This window comes from Schistocerca piceifrons, chromosome 2, assembly GCF_021461385.2.
Source record: "Schistocerca piceifrons isolate TAMUIC-IGC-003096 chromosome 2, iqSchPice1.1, whole genome shotgun sequence".
Taxonomy (NCBI): Eukaryota; Metazoa; Arthropoda; class Insecta; order Orthoptera; family Acrididae; genus Schistocerca; species Schistocerca piceifrons.
Genome location: NC_060139.1, coordinates 929,838,746 through 929,862,612, shown reverse-complemented (window position 1 = coordinate 929,862,612; position 23,867 = coordinate 929,838,746). Strand labels below are relative to the sequence as shown.

At 40.7% G+C, this 23,867-nt stretch overlaps 1 protein-coding gene across 1 annotated transcript in view; it reads right to left on the bottom strand.

The window, feature by feature from the left end:
• Nucleotides 1-11,376: 11,376 nt before the first annotated feature.
• Nucleotides 11,377-23,867, bottom strand: part of LOC124776000 — a 50,721-nt gene continuing 38,230 nt past the window's right edge. The window contains exon 2 of the mRNA XM_047250842.1: nt 11,377-11,617. Coding sequence (XP_047106798.1) covers nt 11,377-11,617 — 241 coding nt within the window. The remainder of the gene's footprint in view (nt 11,618-23,867) is intronic.

Here is a 23,867-nt window from a genome sequence, read left to right as displayed (position 1 = left end):
CCTGGGTGGCCGAGCGTTTCTAGGCGCTACAGTCTGGAACCGCGCGACCACTACGGTCGCAGGTTCGAATCCTGTCTCGGGCATGGATGTGTGTGATGTCCGTAGGTTAGTTAGGTTTAAGTAGTTCTAAGTTCTTGGGGACTGATGACCTCAGAAGTCAAGTCCCATAGTGCTCAGAGCCATTTGCCATCCCAGTTTATAAATGCTACAGATTTTGCTTTACTACATTTTTTTCTTACATTGCCAATGCGATACCCACAAAATTAAACTATTCTGAATTTTCACGCGAACCAAGAAGACACTTAGTAATTTCCCTGAGATCACAGAAACCCAAATTAAACGTTTTTCAGCACGCCACGAGTCTACCGACCTTCATTTCAAACAATAAAAAAGGTAAAAAAGGAAGGTAAAAAAGGAACAGTATTAACTAAGGAGTGAGGTGATTTTTTTACGTAGTTGATAATATCAAGTGCATTTTCGAAAAAAAATAAATATTATAGAGACTAAGAAAGTGATGTGTGTGTGCGTGTGAAATATTTAGGTTCATTTTGGTTTTCATTTAGTAATTTACTTTTGATTGTTTATTTATTTAATTATTACCGAGTATGATCATTGTTATTATTATATTTAGCGCTCAAAACGATGGCCGCTACGTATGAATAAGTGTATGTAAAAATTTAAATTCCAACTTATAATATAAAACTTTTTTTCTATTACATATAACCATACGAGGTACTGTACCACGCCGTGGAAAAGGTCAACCAACCAATTTTACGGCAAATTGTACAACTCTGAGGTAAAAACTGATTCAAATTAATTTTTCTGCTCTGTCAAGACAGTAGTTTTCGTCTATAGCATTTTTTATCTTTGATTCTCTACAAAAGTAAAATCGTAGTTAGTTGTACCGTAGTTTAGCTCAGTGATTTTGGAAGGGTGTGTTAAGAAAAATCCCATTTTGTAAAAATCGACGTAAGATTGTTTTTTCGCTTGAAGATAGAGAACACAAAATGGCCTTTTTGGCCGCTCAATGCTAAAAGAGCATCGCAGTCAGGAAAATTATTTATTGTATTAACATTATTTACTGATATATGTATATGTTACTGTTAAATATTAATATTCGTGTCGAATTTTTCCCAATTTTTCGAAATTTCATATTTTGGTCAAAGACGGTAAAAAAGAGAATTTACCAACTGAAACCATGGCTTCACCATCAGATTTCGAAAATGAAGCGTTAAATCTAAATGAATCACTCACACATTTCTCTGCAAATGAGTTAGAAGATCAAACCCCGGACTTGAACACGTCCACCGCGAATTCGGAGATCGTACAAAATAACGAAAATGGTCGTCCGACCACTGCAATTAATGAAACTGCAGCGGGTACGGATCAATTTAATGGGATGACGGAAGACAGTATTGCGCTTGACCCGCTTACTGATTTCCTGAAAAAGTTGGAATTACGCGATCGCGAACGCGATCAGAGAGACAAAGAGTTAAATAAAAACAGAATTAGCCAACATCAGGTCCGAGCTAATGAATATGGAGCAAGCTTACGTACCAATCTTGGACCAAGTTAGTAAACTGGACATGGATGTTGAAACTTCAAAAATCTAGCATTCCACAATAAAATCGGATGTGGAAGAGTTAACATGTGACCTTATAAATCTCCAAATAAATAATCAAAAGATCTTAGATGAACAGCTAGAATCTCACAAAAAGGAAATAAATATTTGAAAATCCAATTGGATAACCACTAAAGAGACGGAACTTGATACAAAGATTAATGTTGTCGTCGACAACGCTGTTCGGCGCGTACGGGAAGAAATATGTTGAAAGCCGTACAAGCGAATTCAGACGCCGCGCACAATTAGCGAGACGGGCTAAAGAACCAAAAGAAGAAATGCTTATGTGGACTCGAGAAATAAACGCTCGCGTCCGTAATTTGAAGAAAGCCGTTTCGACGGACAGCAGAACGGAAATGAATTTTCCTATGCAACCGCCGAACGATGACAATGCACGAAAAACGACATTCGCCAATGAAAAAATATTCCAAGCACCCGACTTGTCGCCAGCAAAAAGAAATCACGAAGACGAACGTATAGTGAGTTCAGCGAAGATTGGGCAAAGTTTCCTCAAGCATCGCCATTTTCATACATTTTCCGAGGACAAGACGTCCATCCATCCAATTGTATTTATACGTGCTTTCAAAAACATCTTACCCAAATACTGGTCAGAATATCAAAAAATTCAGTTCGTGATGTCACGCGTCACCGGTGACACAGCCTTAGGGGCTAGCGAAACCGCTGAATCATGCAATTCGCTTGCTGAATTCGAGAGAGCTTTCCTTGCGAAATATTGGTCTGCAGGAATCCAAGAACGTTTGCGCGAAGAAGTTTATACCCCGGAACTGTATAATCCGAAAAAGGGGAGCTTGTGCAAATATTTTGAACGATACATTGCGAAAACGAGATATTGGTCTGAGCCTATCTCACACAAAGATGTACTACGAATATTAAAGACGAAATTACCGATCCACCTTAGGGAAAAATTAATAAATGTACCAGACGAAGATTTGGAGCATTTCCTTTCGGTGATCGACTCCTTAGATCTAATCCAATAAGACACAAAGTCTTACCAAGCATTCACGAATAACTGCAACGGCTGCCACAGTATTGATAATCCGAACAGTAATGAACAGAGTAAACGTAACCAGCACAGAAAAGGTCAATACGACAAAGTGAATGTGCCTGATTACAACAATAATCCGAACCATGCTTGCGAATATCGGTTATGTAGTCAATAAATGGAATTAAGGCAACGGTAACACGGGAAACGGCACGATCCATAAGCGCAAATTCGTAGATAGAAATAATTACCATGACGCTTACCACAACAAAAGGACACCGTGGAAAAAGCCGAATGGCAATCAATGGGGTAACAACAACAGTCCTCGGAATCAGCGAAACACAAATAATCGGAACAAGAATAGTAATAACGGCAATCAATAGTCAAACCAGCAACCAATTCTATGGTTCGGTAACCAGACGCCGAATGTAATGCAAGCGGTACCCGTCATTTCAAACGAGAACGGTCAGAGTCACATTGACAATAATCGTCTTACTACACTTCGAGTACGTGAAGTAGTAGAGCAATCCGGCCAGCAGCAACAGTCAAACTAGAGCCGACCGTTCTGAACGGCCTCCCAGGCATAGTCGGATCTATAAGTGGAGGCAACCCCACAATCAACCTGAAAGTGTTACGTTACAACGACGGTGCCGACATCAGGGACGAATTATTAGAAGAAGCTAATGTCTGTAAACATGACGATGAATACATGGTGCAAGCTGCAATTATCGTCACTACTAACGGTGTTAGTGTGGAAGCAATCATTGATACTGGTGCCACTTGTAACGTTCCCTGGCAGCACACACACTATTAATAAAATGAAATGACATTTAATTGTACTATGTACGCCTATGAAGCAATTCGTATGTACTGTAATTGTTTAACAAAAGAATATTATTTAATTTTGTATAAAGGACATTCGTTATTATTGTAATATTTTCTGTAATAATATTCTCGATGTATTTATGATTGTAATATTTCAATACTCAGAATGTAATTACGAAATATGTTGATATCTGCGATAAAAAAAAAGTAAAATACAGCCACAGAGGAAAATAATGTTGTAAGATTACAAAGAGACATTAACAATCAGCAATAGTATAAATAGGTATACATAATGTGCATTCTTTGTCGTCTTCCTCGAGAGCTGAGAGAGAGAGGAACCTGTGACGTAGCATTTTATGAATGAGTAGACTTCTTTTGTCTGTATCTATCTTTAGCCGCCATTAGAGGAGAAATTACAAAGTAATGTAAGTTTAATTATTGTTGTGGTCTAAATACATTATAATTTATCAAAATTGTGTATTACTAATGTAAATTAGCTTGCCCATGTCATCTATAACATTTGTTTAAAGAATTTTCAGCATTTTTAGCGATTGTCATTGGTGTTGCTGGGCTATGCCGCGACCGAACGATTTGCAGCGGCGGCGGCACATTTAAAAAATTTTTCCGCTAAAAAAATTGACCAAACCCGTAAATCGGGAGCAGATAAAATTAGCAGTGAATTACGAGATATTTTTCTTTTACAGCGATCCTGAGGCTGACGGAATTTATTATTGGTTTTATATTTGTGCATTCATAGGCGGTTAATTAACGTTGAAGTTGTTAATCTGTTGGTTCTTTCAATTTCTAAAGCAAATAACTTAAACGTATAGTGAAATGTGTTTTGTCAATGATAATTAAACGTTCAGGTCGGCTTGGCAATATTTAACCATTTTATGCTAACAGAGACAGTCTTGTGTTCCATAGCTAACGCCGGGAAAGAATTCAGTAAATATTAAAAAGAAAACCACTGCATTTAGAAAATGTGTGCCAAGGCCGAAATACGTAAAAAATTTAATTTATATAATTTTCTTAATCAGTTAGTATGAATTTATCAGCATGAGAGGGTTGCTAAGGTTCACGTAATTTTAAATGTGCTTAATTCTGTCTAAATGAATTTTTATTACCACACGTAAATAAGGGGTTCTACAACAAAGTTCGTACTGAAAGAGCAAATAACAAAAATATTTAAAGCAACATTTCTTCCCCCCACATTTTCAAATCCATTTATTTTATTTTTTTTTACATAATAAAGAAATATATAAATATTTTCTTTTTTTATTTCATCAAACACTACAAGTGCCATAAATCAGACCTTGTTCGACCAAATTAACCGCTTAAAGAGATTACATATACTGCCCGTGCAAAATTGCCGAGTTTCTGACGCATTAAACGCTGCCACACAGATAGTTAAGCGACAGGTGCAGGTCGATCTCTGTGTAGAAGACGAGTAACTTACGTGCCACTTCTTACTAATTAAAAATTTATCGGTTCCTTGCGCCCTGGGATGGGATTTTCTACGCGGTAGAAATGCATAGATTGATCTACCTACGTGATGCGTGGTTACAAACAAAGGCAAAAGAATTGCACTACGGTTAATTAGGACTCCAAACGCACATAACAGAAACTGTCGTAATGTTATTGTTAAATTGGTAGGTCCAAGAATACTCCACATTTCTAAGGATTTCGAGACGTCAGAATCTCTGCACTCGAAAATTATTGACGCAGCAGCACCTGACAATTCAGCATCAATTGTAGCAAAAGTATCAGAGTCGATCTATCTGAACCAAACACAGAAGGAAGAACTCGCAAATCTCGTCGAAGATTATATGCCTATATTTGATAGTAAACTTGGCAGCCGGCGGAGTGGCCGAGCGTTCTAGGCGCTACAGTCTGGAACCGCACGACCGCTACGGTCGCAGGTTCGAATCCTGCCTCGGTCATGGATGTGTGTGATGTCCTTAGGTTAGTTAGGTTTAAGTAGATCTAAGTTCTAGAGGACTGATGACCTCAGAAGTTAAGTCCCATAGTGTTCAGAGCCATTTGAACCATTTGAAACTTGGCATCATAAAGAACTTTGTGTATAACATGGAGGTTGCCCCACACAAAACATTTTGTAAGACATCATATGCCGTGCCGTAGAGTAAAAAAGGAAGCTATCTATTGAAGACACTGTTCAGTGACAACCAGATAGATTTCAAAAAGTATTATGAATGATCAAATGTTAGTAAACAAAGTGCTACTTACTTGAAGTAATGACCTTTGTTGCACGTGTACCAGTATTTGTATGTAAAAACTGCACTGTGTATCTAACTTGTATATAAATTTCATGACGTATATATAAATAATGTGAATCTCTCTCTTTCAGTATTTAGCTCGTAAATTTTTCCTTTTGGATTAGTTAAGTAAATAACTTCATTCAATAATGAAAGATAACTTTTTCAAAAAGAACTTTTGCGAATGTTATTGCTTTAATGGATATGCATAATTAGTCTTGACAGGAATGTAGTTAGAGAAACCTTTTAGACTTTCTTTGCAAAGTCAATGAGTAAACTCAAACTTTGAATCACTTGATGAGTAGTAAATTTCATTTTTCCAATTATTTATGAAATAATTTCGATTTTTGTGCTATGTGTTATTTGCAATGTGTATATAGAAGTCTAAGATAGTCAGCCTCCAGATAATCAAAGGTGTTACCTTGCTTAAACCATTAGATTATACATCCATCTGATGTATACGTGATAGCCTTTTTTGCTAATTTTCGTTGCAATTTTAATTTCGTAAATATGAATTAAAATCACGAGATTTTCTCTACTTAACGGAGCAACGAATGTCATTTGAATGAGAAAGGAAGTTATGCTTTCTTTCCTGTGAATATGTAAATGGTAACGAGTAACTGAATTTTGAGTAATGTATATTTCTAATTTCATTGTAATCTTTATGGACAGTGATGATGATCTTCTGATCAGTGACTGTTACTGTGAAATCCATTATATGAACATCCAACGCAAGTATAGCTAAGAGTACGCAGCAGTGAACTCTCACAGACCTGTGTTTCAAAGAATGCTTTGACATTGTACCTTTAAAATTTACCCAAAGTGAATACGTTGATTGAAACTTTTAAAATAAAGCGTCATCGTATTTTTCACTGAACAATGTTGTGATTTACTGGGCAATATATAATAACAAAGGTTGTCACAACGAACTGTGTGTAAAAATAATCCTACTTAATGAGCAGTGGTACCACGTCAAGTTTTGTGTGGCGATTTTTCTCCAAGATATGACAATTGGTGACATTTCCACATACATTACTGCGTGCGAACTGTGTGAAGTGCTTCATTCAGTGACCATAAACTGCAACCAGTCATAAGGTGACCTCAGAATTTTGTGCTTTACGGCCACAAAACTGAAAAACAAGTGTGATCAATAGGTCAGACTCCGCCCGGGAACTGCAAATTTGATCTACTTGTTGAAGACTACGTTTTGTGTGTGTAGTCGGAACATTGAGTCAACGTTCTTGCTTTGGCATGAACGTTTACTCGCCAGCCGCAGCTAGCGTCGCCTGAACAATTACAGGGTGTTTCAAAAATGACCGGTATATTTGAAACGGCAATAGATATAGAAATACACCGTTTGTTGCAATATGCTTGGGACAACAGTACATTTTCAGGCGGACAAACTTTCGAAATTACAGTAGTTACAATTTTCAACAACAGATGGCGCCGCAAGTGATGTGAAAGATATAGAAGACAACGCAGTCTGTGGGTGCGCCATTCTGTACGTTGTCTTTCTGCTGTAAGCGTGTGCTGTTCACAACGTGCAAGTGTGCTGTAGGCAACATGGTTTATTCCTTAGAACAGAGGATTTTTCTGGTGTTGGAATTCCACCGCCTAGAACACAGTGTTGTTGCAACAAGACGAAGTTTTCAACGGAGGTTTAATGTAACCAAAGGACCGAAAAGCGATACAATAAAGGATCTGTTTGAAAAATTTCAACGGACTGGGAACGTGACGGATGAACGTGCTGGAAAGGTAAGGCGACCGCGTACGGCAACCACAGAGGGCAATGCGCAGCTAGTGCAGCAGGTGATCCAACAGCGGCCTTGGGTTTCCGTTCGCCGTGTTGCAGCTGCGGTCCAAATGACGCCAACGTTCACGTATCGTCTCATGCGCCAGAGTTTACACCTCTATCCATACAAAATTCTAACGTGGCAACCCCTCAGCGCCGCTACCATTGCTGCACGAGAGACATTCGCTAACGATATAGTGCACAGGATTGATGACGGCGATATGCATGTGGGCAGCATTTGGTTTACTGACGAAGCTTATTTTTACCTGGACAGCTTCATCAATAAACAGAACTGGCGCATATGGGGAACCAAAAAGCCCCATGTTGCAGTTCCATCGTCCCTGCATCCTCAAAAAGTACTGGTCTGGGCCGCCATTTCTTCCAAAGGAATCATTGGCCCATTTTTCAGATCCGAAACGATTACTGCATCACGCTATCTGGACATTCTTCGTGAATTTGTGGCGGTACAAACTGCCTTAGACGACACTGCGAACACCTCGTGGTTTATGCAAGATGGTGCCCAGCCACATCGCACGGCCGACGTCTTTAATTTCCTGAATGAATATTTCGATGATCGTGTGATTGCTTTGGGCTATCCGAAACATACAGGAGGCGGCGTGGATTGGCCTCCCTGTTCGCCAGACATGAACCCCTGTGACTTCTTTCTGTGGGGACACTTGAAAGACCAGGTGTACCGCCAGAATCCAGAAACTATTGAACAGCTGAAGCAGTACATCTCATCTGCATGTGAAGCCATTCCGCCAGACACGTTGTCAAAGGTTTCGGGTAATTTCATTCAGAGACTACGCCATATTATTGCTACGCATGGTGGATATGTGGAAAATATCGTACTATAGAGTTTCCCAGACCGCAGCGCCATCTGTTGTTGAAAATTGTAACTACTGTAATTTCGAAAGTTTGTCTGCCTGAAAATGTACTGTTGTCCCAAGCATATTGCAACAAACGGTGTATTTCTATCGCTGCTCGTTTAGTTTTTATTGCCGTTTCAAATATACCGGTCATTTTTGAAACACCCTGTATTACGCAGCATTGTACGGAGCCTACTCATGTTTGCCGAACCGTATTCGCGCGCAACGGCTATCAATCCCACTCCGTGCTCTGTGAAATGTTATAGATGAACAGCAAAATTCAGGACTTAGTACCTGTCTTATAACACAACTTACCTTACAGGGCGATAAGCTAGCGTCTACAAATACAACTATTGCAACATGTACTTGGTTTTTTTCATGACCACCTGCAACGAACTGCTCCCCATCCATAACGGGCCGCGCTCCAAAGAAATGCAAGTGATCGTGTCCGAGAGGAAGAAAGGATGAAAGTCGCAGCCAGCAGCCGTCGGTGAACCACAGCAGGTCCATCCGGACCTAATACTCACGTACGGCAGGGCGAGAACTCGCCATCCACCGTTCCATTGCGACGATATTTTTTCGTCACTTCAACCAACGCTTCAGTCAAGTCATTCGTCATTCCACCACGTGCAGATTTAAATAGAAAGCTCTTATGAAACATAACCACAAAATATAACGCTACACACACAGTAAAGTTCTAAAGTATACTTTGATTGAAATCTGGTTAATTCACAGTAACACAAATTTTAATGCAACCGGATTGTAAAATATTTAAGATTTTTCCTGTTACAATTTATGATGTGTTGTCTGATCATAATCCAGAGTAATATCCTTTTCGGTACCAATATGACGTTAATAGGAAAAAAGGTATATTTATTGTTCTTTAACAATGTAATCAATTGAGATTTGAGTTGAAATATTTAAGGATTCATAAGATATCAGCGTAGTCGAACACCAGTTCAGTGAATTGACTTTAAATATTTACTACCTGGTAATATTCTATAAAAGCATAACTTCCAAATAGTGCAACCTAAAAAGGTAGTGAACGTTAATGTAAAAGGAATTTTACTGAAAACTTAATAATACTGCAATATATAAGTATTATTTGAAATTATCATAAAGACCTGATTGTAATGTAACTAGTATATCTGCGCAACCCTCAGCTCACGGGGGCGGTTTTTTTAACGGTTTTGTTTTTCCCGGGCCCTCCACTGCCAAATGGGTGAGCCCGTCGAAATTTAACAAAACCGTAGTCCAAATGTGAGGGTGCACATGTTAGTGATAAAAAGCCATTGGAAGCTAAACAATGAACATTGTAAAGGGAATGTAACCCTATGATCAATTGAAATAACTGATACATGTTCATGACTAATCAGAGGATCTATTGTTACCAAAGTTCGACGATAATTTTAAAATATTGTTAATAGTTTTTATATTCCCGTCCAGGGGGCGATGTAATATTGTTCCCTGTCCGCGACGTAATAACGTACTGTTTTCCTTTTCTATCGAAATACCAAGAGTTAAAAATATAATTTAACAACTGAGTCAATATTGTTCCCTGTCCGCGACGTAATAACGTACTGTTTTCCTTTTCTATCGAAATACCAAGAGTTAAAAATATAATTTAACAACTGAGTCAATGATCTGCGCTGCAGGTCAGCGAATATGTACGCCCAGGATAATGAGAGCGGCGTAACATTATCATCTGTATTTTGTTCTATATAAGAATGCACGCTCGTCTTTTTCTCTCTGTTCCCCTCTTCTTCTTTAGTCACGCGCCTTTCCGACAGCATCTTATTTTCTTCCATTTTGTTCAAATGAAATGAAATTCTATTCCAGTCAGGAATTTGTTTAATTGTGCCATTATTATCGCCAATTGCGATTACTGATATGACTTTTCTATAAATACTTTTTTCTTTCGCTCCAAAGTCGGGCTGAGATTGTTGTAATTTCTACGTATTTCGCCGGAATACGGCAAAAAATCCTTTGTTATGTTCAAAACTGTGAGATCAATGCATGAGATGTCAGGTGTATGTATAGAAAGCTTCTTTCGTTAAATGTTAAATAATAATTGTTTAATTTGGCATTTCTGCTTTCATTTCATAGTAACGATCATCAATCCCCAATGTATAAATGTTATAGATTTTGCTTTACTACATTTTTTCTTACGTTGCCAACGCGATACCCACGAAATTAAACTATTCTGAATTTTCTCGCGAGCCGAGAAGACAGTAATTTCCCTGAGATTATAGAAACCCAAACTAAACGTTTTACAGCACGCCACGAGTCTACCGACCTTCACTTCAAACAATAAAAAAGGTAAAAAAAGAACAGTATTAACTAAGGAGTGAAGTGACCTTTTTTTACGTAGTTGATAATATCGAGTGCAGTTTCGAAAAAAAAAAAAATTTTATTACAGATACTAAGAAAGTGATATGTATGTGGGTGTGAAATATTTAGGTTCATTTTGTTTTTCATTTAATAGATTTCCTTTTGATTGATTATTTAATTATTATCAATTATTAATATTATCATACGATGATGACAGGCGCCTCGCCCGACATCTCACCGTGCTTTTGTTCGCTTCCAGATCTCCGTAGACATTCTGCAAGCTCATACGAATATCTGCGATGCTCTGGTTTTCCAGCAGAAGAAACTCAGTGACAGCTCTCTCGTTGGAGAGCACCTCCTTTACATATGCCATTTTGAAAGCTACGTATGACGCCGCCACCTAGCGTAACTTCACGAAACTTTGGTGGGAATATTCCACGATGTCCCACAACAAATTCAGTCTTTTTGAACCGAAATTGTCCTAGAAAAGAATGTGTTGCATTACTTATTGAAGGCCTCTCGTAGACGCTGCGAGAAATGGTCATTACATGAGACTCACTTTTATTATTTGCTTCTGATACTGAGTTTTATTTACTCTAGTGACATTCTCCCTTTAATTGTGGATGAGAGTTGATTTCGGTGTCGGCCGGAAACGCAGTTTGCTAGCAGAAGAAGCCCTTGCGCTGCTTCATGATGTCCTCGAGGCGCAGGCGCTCCTTGGAGGTGAGCGGGCTGACCACCTTCTTGGGCTCTGGGTACGAGAAGCAGTTGCAGAAGACCATGTGCAGCCGCACGCCGTCCAGCGCCGTCGACTGCAGCATCTCCATCCTGCGCACCTCCTTGCAGAACTGCTTCCGGTGCTGCTGCTTCATGAAATGGTAACGCTGCCGGCATACTGCGTCGCTGAAAACAATATCAGCAGGTCCAGTATCTCCTCCGTTACACCCGTAAACTGTGGCTTCAGAAAAAAACAGTACACGGTGTAACGCGTCCTCTTATATTATTACGTTTTGTTATTGTTGTTGTTAGAAAAATCTTTATTCAGTCGGTCGTCGAAATTTTGAAATAAAAGTTATTGTGGATGTCGCATAATAAATATTTCGCGTGAAGCGCTGTTGCGACACGGGCAAAGATCAATTGTGGAAACTAAGCCACTGAATATTACAAATAATGTTATTAAAGAATATGACCGACTGACTGCATCAAATAAGAGGGCACGTACATTCGCGAATGAGTGGTCAAAAAAAAAAAAAAAAAAGCGTTAGTACCATGTAGGAAATATAGTTACGCTTGTACACACTCAAATGTATGCGAACATACGAACGGAATAGAGGCACATACATTTTGAGTGTAATCATACCCCCGTGGCCTGGATAAAAGGGATTACAATTACATGCATTTATTCATCTTAGAACGTAAATGCGTGGACTTCGAAACTGAATGAAAAGAAAGACTGCAGGTTCTGAATGTCGCGGCAAATATATTGAAATTGACGGTAGCGGCCACGAAAGGAAAAAGATGAGCACATTCACGTACCTCTATTGCTGAGCAGTGTCGCCGTGAAGATCGTCGCCTCCATCTAAATTCTCTGCATAAAATTAAAATAATAGTAATAATTTTCCAGAATTTCAGGAGCTGGGACCCATGGTATCACAAAAGACGAAATCGCTCTGCTTCAAAATCACTTCCATTATTTAACCCAATTTTATCAGTAAGAAAAGGCACAACACGTCTTAACACTAGGACAGGACAACAGCGAAAGGTAACTTATTCTAAAACTAATAAACGAAAAACTCAAAAAATGTTCAAATGTGTGAAATCTTATGGGACTTAACTGCTAAGGTCACCAGTCCCTAAGCTTACACACTACTTAACCTAAATTATCCTAAGGACAAACACACACACCCATGCCTGAGGGAGGACTCGAACCTCCGCCGGGATCAGCCGCACAGTCCATGACTGCAGCGCCTGAGACCGCTCGGCTAATCCCGCGCGGCATAACGAAGAGCGTAAAGCTTCTTTTGTTCAGCAAATGCTTTACGCATTAATCTCTGGTAGTTGAACTGGTGTCTATATATTCACAAAATTTTTTATATAATTCCTTTACAACGGGCCCGCGAAGCTATTAATGCTGATTGATATGTTGATGGTCGTTGAGTATAATGAAACTTCAATAACATTCAACATTACTACAAACGTAGCCACAGAGGCGAGGTACTTCAGGGAGGGAAGTTGCAAGCCAAACTATCCACAGACGAAAGCTATTAGCGACACAGTGATAGTCCAAATACACTGTGACACAAAAAAAAAAAAAAACAAAAAAAAAAACAGGCACCACGAAGGAATTTTCTGAATGCGACGGATATCGTAGGTGTGACGTAGACGTACAGGCAAACAAATGCCTGCAATTTCACAAAAACTGGATGATTTATTCAAGAGAAAGCGCTTCACAAACTGAGCAAGTCAATAACGCGTTGGTCCACTTATGTCCCTTCTGCAAGCAGTTCTTCTTCTTGGCGTTTACTGACAGATGCTTGCTGTCTTCCCGAGGCACATCATGCCAAACTCTGTCCAATTGTCGCGTTAGATAGTCAAAATCCTGAGCTGGTTGGAGAGCCGTACCCATAATGCTCCGAACGTTCTCGATTGAGGAGAGATCGGTGACCTTGCTGGGCAGAGATAGCGTTTGGCAAACACGAAGAGGTGCAGTAGAAACTTTAGCCTTGTGCGACCTGGTATTACCTTACTGAAATGTAAGCCGAGGACGGCTTGTAATGAAGGGCAACAAAAGGAAGCGTAGAATATCGTCGAAAGGTAAGGGTGCCGTGGATGAGAAGCAAAGGGGTCCTGCTATGAAAGAAAATAGCAGCTATACCGTCCCCAGCGAAACACTAAGAAAAGACTTAAAAAACAGTATTTATAAAGAAGAGACATTTAAAAATTGAATAATAAGTGGACACCAGCCGCTCAGGAGAACATACATTTTTCTCATATAACCGTGTTATAATAATTTCTCTGTGTAAGTTTCTAGGGCAAAGAAATATAAGAAAATTATCTAAAGAGACGACAGGATAGCCTCTTGTGTTAATTTTTTAGTCGTCTTCACTTCTTCTCTTGTCCTGGTTGCGTGTAGACGGACATCTTGCGAGTGCTGGCAAATGTAAGCATATTTGTACTAATTAAGCAGATAATATATTGATTTAATAATATTGTTCACTTTTAATTTGTAAGAGATGATCCCGATTTCATGTCCGCCTTCCTTGAATTAACCTGCATTCAAGTAATTTACAGTTCAACAATCGCAGCGGCCGATGCAGCCAACGACGCCATTACGTGGCGATATTAACTTGTAAAAATTAGCGGAAGCGAAAAACTCGCCCGCTATTATCCTAATATACATTTCTCTCCACAGCTGCCCGACGTTGCAGAAAGCACGTAGCTTTAAGATTCTTATTTCAGTACAACAGCCGAGAACCAGAGCCAGGACTCCGACTACAATGCAATGGTTAACGGAGGTAAGAAAAAATACTCTCGCGCGTGTGGGGGCCGCAATTGTAATTAATAACTAAAGATTTTTTGCTTTAAAGTGAACTGACTAGCCGAGGAAATTAATATGAAAAGTTTATTCCATTGTCCAACTTATATTCTCATGTTTTAAGATTCAGCGAGTCTAACGTTCATTTGTTGTTGTTGTTGTGGTCTTCAGTCCTGAGACTGGTTTGATGCAGCTCTCCATGCTACTCTATCCTGTGCAAGCTTCTTCATCTCCCAGTACCTACTGCAACCTACATCCTTCTGAATCTGCTTAGTGTATTCATCTCTTGGTCTCCCCCTACGATTTTTACCTTCCACGCTGCCCTCCAATACTAAATTGGTGATCCCTTGATGCCTCAGAACATGTCCTACCAACCGATCCCTTCTTCTGGTCAAGTTGTGCTAACGTTCATTAACGTAACAAATAATCTCCACTGAAGATTAATATTGTTAAAAAAGAGAACTTCACAAAAGCATTTAATTGTAAATCAAAATTGAATGAAATATCATTTTGATTTAGGCCCACCACGTAAGGCGGCAACAATCACCATTACGAATCAATTTCTGTAGTAAATAATAAATTAAATTACGACGGCCGACGGACGCGAGACAGCTGAGACCATCAATCCTGGTCCTCAGGCAGTACGGCAGGCGATAGTCGGGGCATCTCCTCACTCTCTTCGGCCTGGAATCTTGATTGGAGTTGAATTATTTTCAGTGATGAGTGCCGCTTTGAACTGAGCCCCAATCACCAGCGAAGACGTGTCTGGAGATACCCTGGACAGCAGTGAGATATCAACCTGACTGTCATCTCCCATACGGCCCGGTAACCAGGTGTGATGATCTGGTGAGACATTTCCTTTCATACCAGGAGCATTATGGGCACCGCCCTCCAACCAGTTCGGGATTTTGACTATCTAACGCGACAATTGGACAGAATTTGGCGCGTTGTCTCTCGGGAAGACATCCAGAATCTCTGTCAGTCAATGTCGAGACGAATAACTGCTTGCGTAACGCATTGTTGACTTCCTCAGTTTATGAAGCTCTCTTTCTTGAATAAATCATCCAATTTTTGTGAAATTGTAATCATTTGTTTGTCTGTGCATTTAAATCACATCTACCGATTTCCGTCCCATTCGTCGGATAATATCTTCGTGGTGCGTCTACTTCTTTTCTCTCTCTCTCTCTCTCTCTCTCTCTCGCGCGCGCGTGTGTTTTTTACAAGGTGCGACAATAAAGTAATGAGACTGATTTTCTTTGCAAAATGTGGCAACCCTGCAGGCTTGTGTAGGCACAATATCTTTGACCTTGGTCCATAAGCTGCTTCTATTCCAAGCGGCACAACGATGTAACTGCTCAGTCGTGAGTTGTGCAGTAATAAGTTAACACGTGTTTGTGTCTGTCGTCACGCAAATGGAACCGCATAATATTGCGCAATGGTATGCCATTTCTTTTTGCGTTAAATTGGGTGAAAACGCGACGACAACGTACGGTATGCTTCAGAAGGCTTTTGGAGAGGAGGTTATGTGAAGAGCTTTTTCGTTGGCATAAAATGTTTAGTGAAGGCAGAACGAATGTTGAAAATTAAGAAAGATGAAGGCCGCAGTGGACGACCATTAACCTCATGGACGGATGTCAACTTGGCCAGGGTGCGTGAACTCGTACGATCTGATAGAAGATTATCCGTGAAAATGATTGCAGAAGAACCGAACATCAATCGACAAACGGTTCATCTAATAATAACTGAAGATCTTGGTATGAGAAAGATTTGTGCAAAAATGGTCCCCAAAAATCTCACGCCACAACAGCGAGAAACACGGAAAAATGTGGCAGCCGATCTGTTAGAGCAAACGGAAATCAATCCAGAATTGTTGAGACGTGTTATCACTGGTGATGAAAGTTGGTGTTTTCAGTATGATCGAGAGACAAAACGCCAAAGTTCTCAACAGTGCTCAAAGAGATCACACAGACCAAAAAAAGCTCGCATGTCAAAGTCAAAAATCAAATGTATGCTTGTATGCTTCTTTGATTCCAAGGGAACTGTTCATAAAGAGTGGGTGCCTCGTGGACAAAAAGTTAACCAAAATTACTACAAAGAAATTTTAGAAAAACTTCGTAAAAGAGTTCTTCATGTCCGTGCCAACATTGCTGATAATTGGATTCTGCATCACGATAATGCGCCATCCCACACTGCTCTGTCAGTACAGCAATTTTTAACCTCAAAACAAATTTCAGTACTACCACAGCCACCTTATTCACCAGATATCGCTCCGTGCGCCTTTTTTCTATTTCCAACAGTCAAAACGGAGGTCAAGGGACACCTTTTTCAAACAACACAAACTGTCCAAAAAGCTGTGACGGGGGTCTTGGACGATATTACAGAAGATGAGTTCCAGAAATGTTACCATCAATGGCAGAAGCGCTGGAAAAAGTGTGTGCAATCAGAAGGGAACTACTTTGAAGGAGACAACACTAAACTTGACTAAAACGATAAGCAACTTTTCTTTTCACATCAGTCTCATTACTTTATTGTCGCACCTCGTAAGTGTAGATTGCGCAATACAATACTGCTATTAAAGGATCACTTTTCGAGACGCAGTAATTGTCTTCCATTGCGACACAGAAGTTTCATATTTCGGTGAAAGGTGCCTACAATCTTCCCCTGTAGCGGTGCAGAAGTGTGGCGCCCTGTGACGTCACCCTCGGGTTCAGCGACGCTTCAGACAGCATGGTGTCGATATATGCGAAAAAAAAGGCCAGAGGCCAGAAATTTGTCTCAGGTGTAAGGTGGGTTAATTATATCACACTGGCTCGAAATTGCACCAGACTTTGATAGGAAGATCGTCACACCCTCTCTTACCCACATTTCACCTCTTCTTATGACACCTCTGCGATGAATAGCAAAACCGCGATGTCCAACATTGACGACCAGGCGGGTGGCCGAGGCAATCCTTAGACAACATTCCGAATCCGCATGCGTACTAGCAGGCCCAAGAGCAGCAGTGTAGCCTACCTGCAGGAGCCTGGGTCTCTCGTCACAGCGTCTTTCTCTGTAGGTAAATTTTTACAAGTGATCAACAAAGGTGACCAGGTGGCACTGAAAGTGTTGCCAAACTGGTGGGTATTTGGGGAACCCTTTGCCATTTTATTCACACTTGTGTCGACGTCCCGCCCCTCTGTGATTATGCTCAGGAGGGCGGGAACAGGACAGCTGAAAAAGTATAAGCTGTTTTGAATCCCATTCACATTTTGTTGAATGGCTCTGAACGATCCCTCGTGGTTCCTAACTGCACACTAAAGCAAAAATTGTGGTCGTACTGTACTCCAAAGGGGTGCGATCACGGTCAGTAGGGTTGCTGGTCTAGAACGTCCGACCCCGATGGTGACGTCACAGGGCGACATAGTTCTGGATCATTACAGGGGAATGTTGTAGGTACTTTCAGCCAAGTTTCAGGCTTACACAATGCAATGGGAGATAATTACGGAGTATCGGAAAAGTGGTACTTTTAATGTGTTGTGCACTGTACTCTTTAACTGAAAGTTCCACAGCAAGTCGGAGTCCCCAACAACGTCTTTCTGTAGCGTGGCCAATGTCAATAGCCGAGGTCACTAACTCACTCCTGCACAGAGGAGTTCGACTCGGGGATAGCGGGCGCTACTCATGGCGATGGCAGAGGTCTCCACCATAACGTCAGGTCTGCAAAGGGAGTACAGGAAGGTAGACGTTATATCGCTCTTGATACCCAAACATAGTTGCTGGGGCAACAGTCCGGATGATTGACTGATCTGGCCTTGTAACACTAACCAAACCGGCCGTGCTGTGCTGGTACTGCGAACGGCTGAAAGCAAGGGGAAACTACAGTCGTAATTTTTCCCTAGGTCATGCAGCTTTACTGTATGGTTAAAGTAGTAAAGGAGTTTGATATTTGGGGAGCAAAATAACTTATGATGGTCGAAGTAGAGAGGATATAAAATGTACACTGGCAATGGCAAGGAAAGCGTTTCTGAAGAAGAGAAATTTGTTAACATCGAGTATAGATTTAAGTGTTAGGAAGTCGTTTCTGAAAGTATTTGTATGGAGTATAGCCATGTATGGAAGTGAAACGTGCACGATAAGTAGTTTGGACAAGAAGAGAATAGAAGCTTTCGAAGTGTGGTGCTACAGAAGAATGGGTAGATCACATAACTAATGAGGAGGTATTGAATAGAACTGGGGAGAAGGGGAGTTTGTGGCACAACTTGACTAGAAGAAGGGACCGGCTGGTAGGACATGTTCTGAGGCATCAAGGGATCACCAATTTAGTATTGGAGGGCATCGTGGAGGGTAAAAATCGTAGAGGGAGACCAAGAGGTGAATACACTAAGCAGATTCAGAAGGATGTAGGCTGCAGTAGGTACTGGGAGATGAAGCAGCTTGCACAGGATAGAGTAGCATGGAGAGCTCCATCAAACCAGTCTCAGACTGAAGACTACAACAACAACAACAACAACCCAAACATTTTGGCAAGCTCCTGGATTAAACCGCAAACCCTTCTACAGTGTCTCATGGAGTTACAGTAAGTGACACTGTTGATGGCGCTGCTCTCGTCGGAAGACAACGTTAAACTTAATGGCCTCCTAAGTGCTAGACTATAGGAGTTGTTGCCACCAGGTTACTCCTTTGTCTTTCCCTCGTCGTCATATGACACAAACATGACACCATACTACACACAGAAGGCCATTGCAGTTACCTACACTCATTAGATACATTTAAGATACGATTCTCACACTCCACAAGAAAAGATGCTATTGAGGAGACAGAAAATATGTTCCAAATACGCTGCTCGGGCTACTCCTCATTGTCTGCCAGCCAACGATTTCATAGCCTCTTTCTTTTTTTCTTTTTTATGGTGTGTCGCTGGAGTCTTCAAAAGCGCATTCTGGTTGTGGTCCACAACATTAGTCGCTTTCTTTATTGGGACACATCCACCAATGAGTTCGTCCTTATTCTCACTGCCAGAATTAGGTTGGCAATGAGAGCTAAGGCGGTGGTGTAAATTATCTAGACTTCGCGCCGATGTCCTGGATTAAACTGAATATCTCTTCAGAGTGTCTCACAGAATGATCGCATGTGACACTGTTGATGACGATCCATTCATTGCAAGGGAACGTTTAGCCCCCACTGATGCAGTTCAGAACGAATAGGTTATGCGGCGAGATCAGTTTTCATCCGTTCCTTTCACTTATCATGACACTACACCGTACTATACACATACCCTTTACAGGTTGTTTTGTTTTGTTTTCGGCCCAAAAATAACTAGAGTCATACGCGTCGATGTCAGAACTGTAGAACACGAAGACAAAGAGAAGAGTTAAAGACGATTACATGTTAATCGCAGTGGAGGGAAGAGAAGACAGTTAAAAACAGGGGCATGGAGAAAGGTCTATAAAATACGCCTAGAGAAACGGAGGTCCTGAACTAAAGATTATATGTCCTTCGACATATCGCTGCGATGGATAAAAAGTAAGGCCGGCCCCTGTGGCCGAGCGGTTCTAGGCGCTTCAGTCCGGAACCGTGTTGCTGCTACGGTCGCAGGTTCGAATCCTGTCTCGGGCATGGGTGTGCGTGATGTCCTTAGGTTAGTTAGGTTTAAGTAGTTCTAAGTCTACAGGAGTGATGACCTCAGATGTTAAGTCCCATGGTGCTCAGAGCCATTTGATAAAAAGTAAAACGCGGTCGACGGCCCGCGCGCCGTTTGCTAAAACGAGTCACCTACCATCAATACCTACTTAAGACAAATTTCTCACACTCTACAAGGAAGAGGACCATTGTGTGATGAAACCAAAAACCTTTTCCGAATAGGCAGCTGAAGCCAACCCTCAGCGTCGTCCAGCCAACAATGTCATATGCCTCTTCCTCTGCTTTGTTTTGTACTACGGCGTGTCACTGTAGGCTCCATAACCATGTGCCAACTGCTGGTGGTCCACTACACTAGCAGCTTTACCAGGACTTATCCACCAACGAATCCATCTGTAGACGGACCTATTGGAGGAAGAAATACTAATGGTGCAAGTTAATGATCACCAGACCTTGCGCCAGTGTACTGTATTAAATTAGAGGCCTTGTAATCTCCCCACGGAAAATTACCCTCTACCACGCAATAATTAATAATGGTCAATCAAATCATCCACATTTATTTACGTTTGAAAAGTATCTGATCAGATTTTCTAGTAATATATGCGCCGACAGCTCGTCGACGCCAAAGTATTTTTCTAGTACGTTTATTCTTTGGAACAACAGAGGTACAGAAATGTATGCTCCATGGTTATTATAGTTGGAGAAAGGAACAGCTTCGGAAGTATCGGTTGGAAGATTGTCGGATTGCTAAAGGAGATTTTATTTACTCTTCTTCGCGCTAAAGCGAGCTAGGAAAGTTTGTGCCGCTAGCGTGATAGATAAAGAAAAACCTGTAAAAGAAAATTACATGAGACTTGGAACCAACAGAAAACGGAACATGTACGAAAATGGATTCAATATACAATTTTCCTCAGAAATAAGGTTTGTGACCATTTTATTCTAGAGTGAATGACGAATGAGTTCTCTGTCTGAATCATTGATGATTGTCTGGGCCCTGTAATTAATTGGGAAGTTTCAGCTGTGACGAAGAGAGCCTGCAATCTCTGAGTTTTTTGAAATCGTCCAAAAAGGCTTCGTCCACATCTGAAATTTTAGATCTGTCGTAAACTGAACGAATTGTTCAAACGATCGATTTTCCCAACTGAATGCAGCGCTTAATAATAATAACAAATGTAAAGATCTTTTCTAGCAAGCCATCCGCTGAATATTAAGACGAAGGGCTCCACCAGAGATTCTACTAGGCTGATTTCACATAATTAATATATTTAAACTGTACACAGATAAAGGACAGAGAGAGAGAGAGAGAGTGAATGAAATTCGAGAAATTACTCAGAATCCTCCATTAGCATAATTGTTTGTCTGTCTTTTCACGGATCAGCCTAATAAGAAAACACGAAGCCCTGACTTTATTGTACCGATTTATGTGTGAGAGTGAAAGAGTAATAAAGGCGACAGATACACCTCTGTACAGACAAAACATTACACCAAGTTAGCCGCAAGCTGCATTCACATAGACTTTCATCATTTACAAAAGCAGAGTAAAGAATTCATTATAATGGCCAATCCGTGACAGGATACGTTTTTGGACGTTGTTAAAATAATTTTGTTCTCTGTTTAATGTGAACTACGACGAGACAACTTAACTTGGAAAAGAGAAGAAATACTCGCAGTCATATAAAGTCCATCTACAAATAAAAGCAGCACGCTGGGCGCAGAATTTAAAGGCCAGATCTATAATTTTTTTTTTTTTTTATTTTTTTCGAAAGCTTGCTAGTATTGATGAAGTAGACGTAGATTTGAACATTTACTAATTGTGTTCATGCCAGGTGCGGATTGATTGACCTGCCCTAGTTGCATTTACCTGTATAAGTACTATAAGAAAGTAGCCACAGAAGTATTCTTGTGTGAAGGGAGATATATACATATTGACTGTAGAACATTTATATGGTTTTAACTAGGGCAATGTTAAAGATGAGTCAAGCGGAGCGGAGCAACACGCAACAGCCTTCAGCTGTTAGCACTGATGATAATGAGGTAGTAAGAAGTGTTGTAGAACCGACCGCTATAGATAGTGCAATAGAACGCCCGGTAGACACGGCTGGAGATGTAACAGCAAGTACGCAACATGGATTAGATCCATTGGTTATTATCATGAGACAGATGCAGATGTTAACTGAGACCATGAATAATATGAATACGAAATTAGCCTCAGTTACTGAAGGGCAAAATCATTTGAATACGAAATTAGCCTCAGTTACTGAAGGGCAAAATCATTTGAATACGAAATTAGTCTCAGTTACGGATAGAGGCGAAGACAAAGGAACTTAAAGATCAGGCCGAAGAGACGGAACTAAAATTAACTGCACAAATAGAATTGGTGAAAGCTCAATGTGAGGAATCTACTCACCGCGTACGTGTAGAAATGAAGGAGTATGTGGCTATTAAGGTAGACACCGTACGGGAACAGGTGGAAATGGTTCCGCAATTAGTACAAAAGCAAGATGCCATGTCATGTGCAATTGTGCAACTTCCTGAATTGGCACGTACGCAGACGAACCTAAAGGAAAGTGTTGAACATCTGACCGAACGTCAAGACGTTATAGACCACCAAATTAATGTATTAACGGGTAAATTATCCGAAATCACATTAGAAAACAAAAGGCTAATGTGTGAAAACGTTGAGCAAAATGTTAAAGCAGCATTCCAGACTCTATGCGGCAAACAGGAAGAGAATTTGTTTGCGAAAGGACTTGAGGAAGTGCGACAGCAGTTAGGTGCTGATTTCGAGCATTGGAAACAAACGATAGAAGAGTCGATACGTGTTTCACAACAAGGCTCAAAACAAATGAATACTGGCCAGCAGCAGAAGTTGGCAGCGTCTGTAGAGCCAGTTACTGCACATTCGCACACGATACCGACTTGTGTGAGTAACTCGAATATTAAATTGCCACGAGCTAGTTGTTCGCGTGAAGTTTTGTCTGACGGAGATTACGAAAGCCTTTGCCATGCCGAAGAAAAAATGATAAAGCATCGGCAATTCCAGATTTTTAACACTGACAAAAGGGGGGTCCATCCGATTGTTTTTATCCGAAGTTTTAGAGGAGTGCTACCCAGAAATTGGTCGGAGTGGCAGAAAATCAGTTTCGTGACTGGGTATATACAAGGTTCGGGGGCGATCTGGGCCTCGGACATGACTGCTGTATGCTCGACATATGACGATTTTGAGAAAGCGTTTTTAGCAAAGTTCTGGTCAGAAGGGGTACAGGAACGCCTAAGGCAGGAGGTGCTCTACCCAGAGCCTTTCTCTTTTTCAAAAGGAAGCCTTAGGAAGTATTTTGAAAAATATATAAACAAAACTAGATATTGGGACAGACCTATGCCTTTGCCAGACATAACAAACATACTTAAGGCAAGATTACCAACTAACATCCGGAATCAATTAATTTACGGGAACGATAAAGACTTGGAGTCGTTCCTCACGACGTTAGATCATATAGACATTATAGAAGAGAGCAACCAGAAAGCCCGTAACAACAGATTCCAATATAGGGAGATAGAACGTCCGCCAAATGGTAGGCAAGGGAACGCACAGAGATCGATAAATAGTGGAGAAACCCCTCAAAATCTCAATAATAATACCGGCAATAGTCTTGCGAGGGGCTATCCAAGGAACAACAGGAATGGGAAACGATACAATCCCGTATGGGGGAACGAAAGGAATTTCAGACCGCAAGCCTGGAACAATAACAGTAATAGAAAGTGGAATCAACCGGGGGGAATAGATTCAAATAACCAACATCAGTGGGGACGGACATCTACGAATCAACCGGTAATTACCGAAGTGACGGACGATGTCAACCACCAGGCGAATCAAAATCCAACAAACTTGTAAGGACCCACTCGTGCCCCGGAGCAGCGGTCAACAATTGGTTGAGGGGCAACAGGATATGTGTACCCATGCTAACGTATAATGATGGACGATTACTGGCAGATGAATTGACC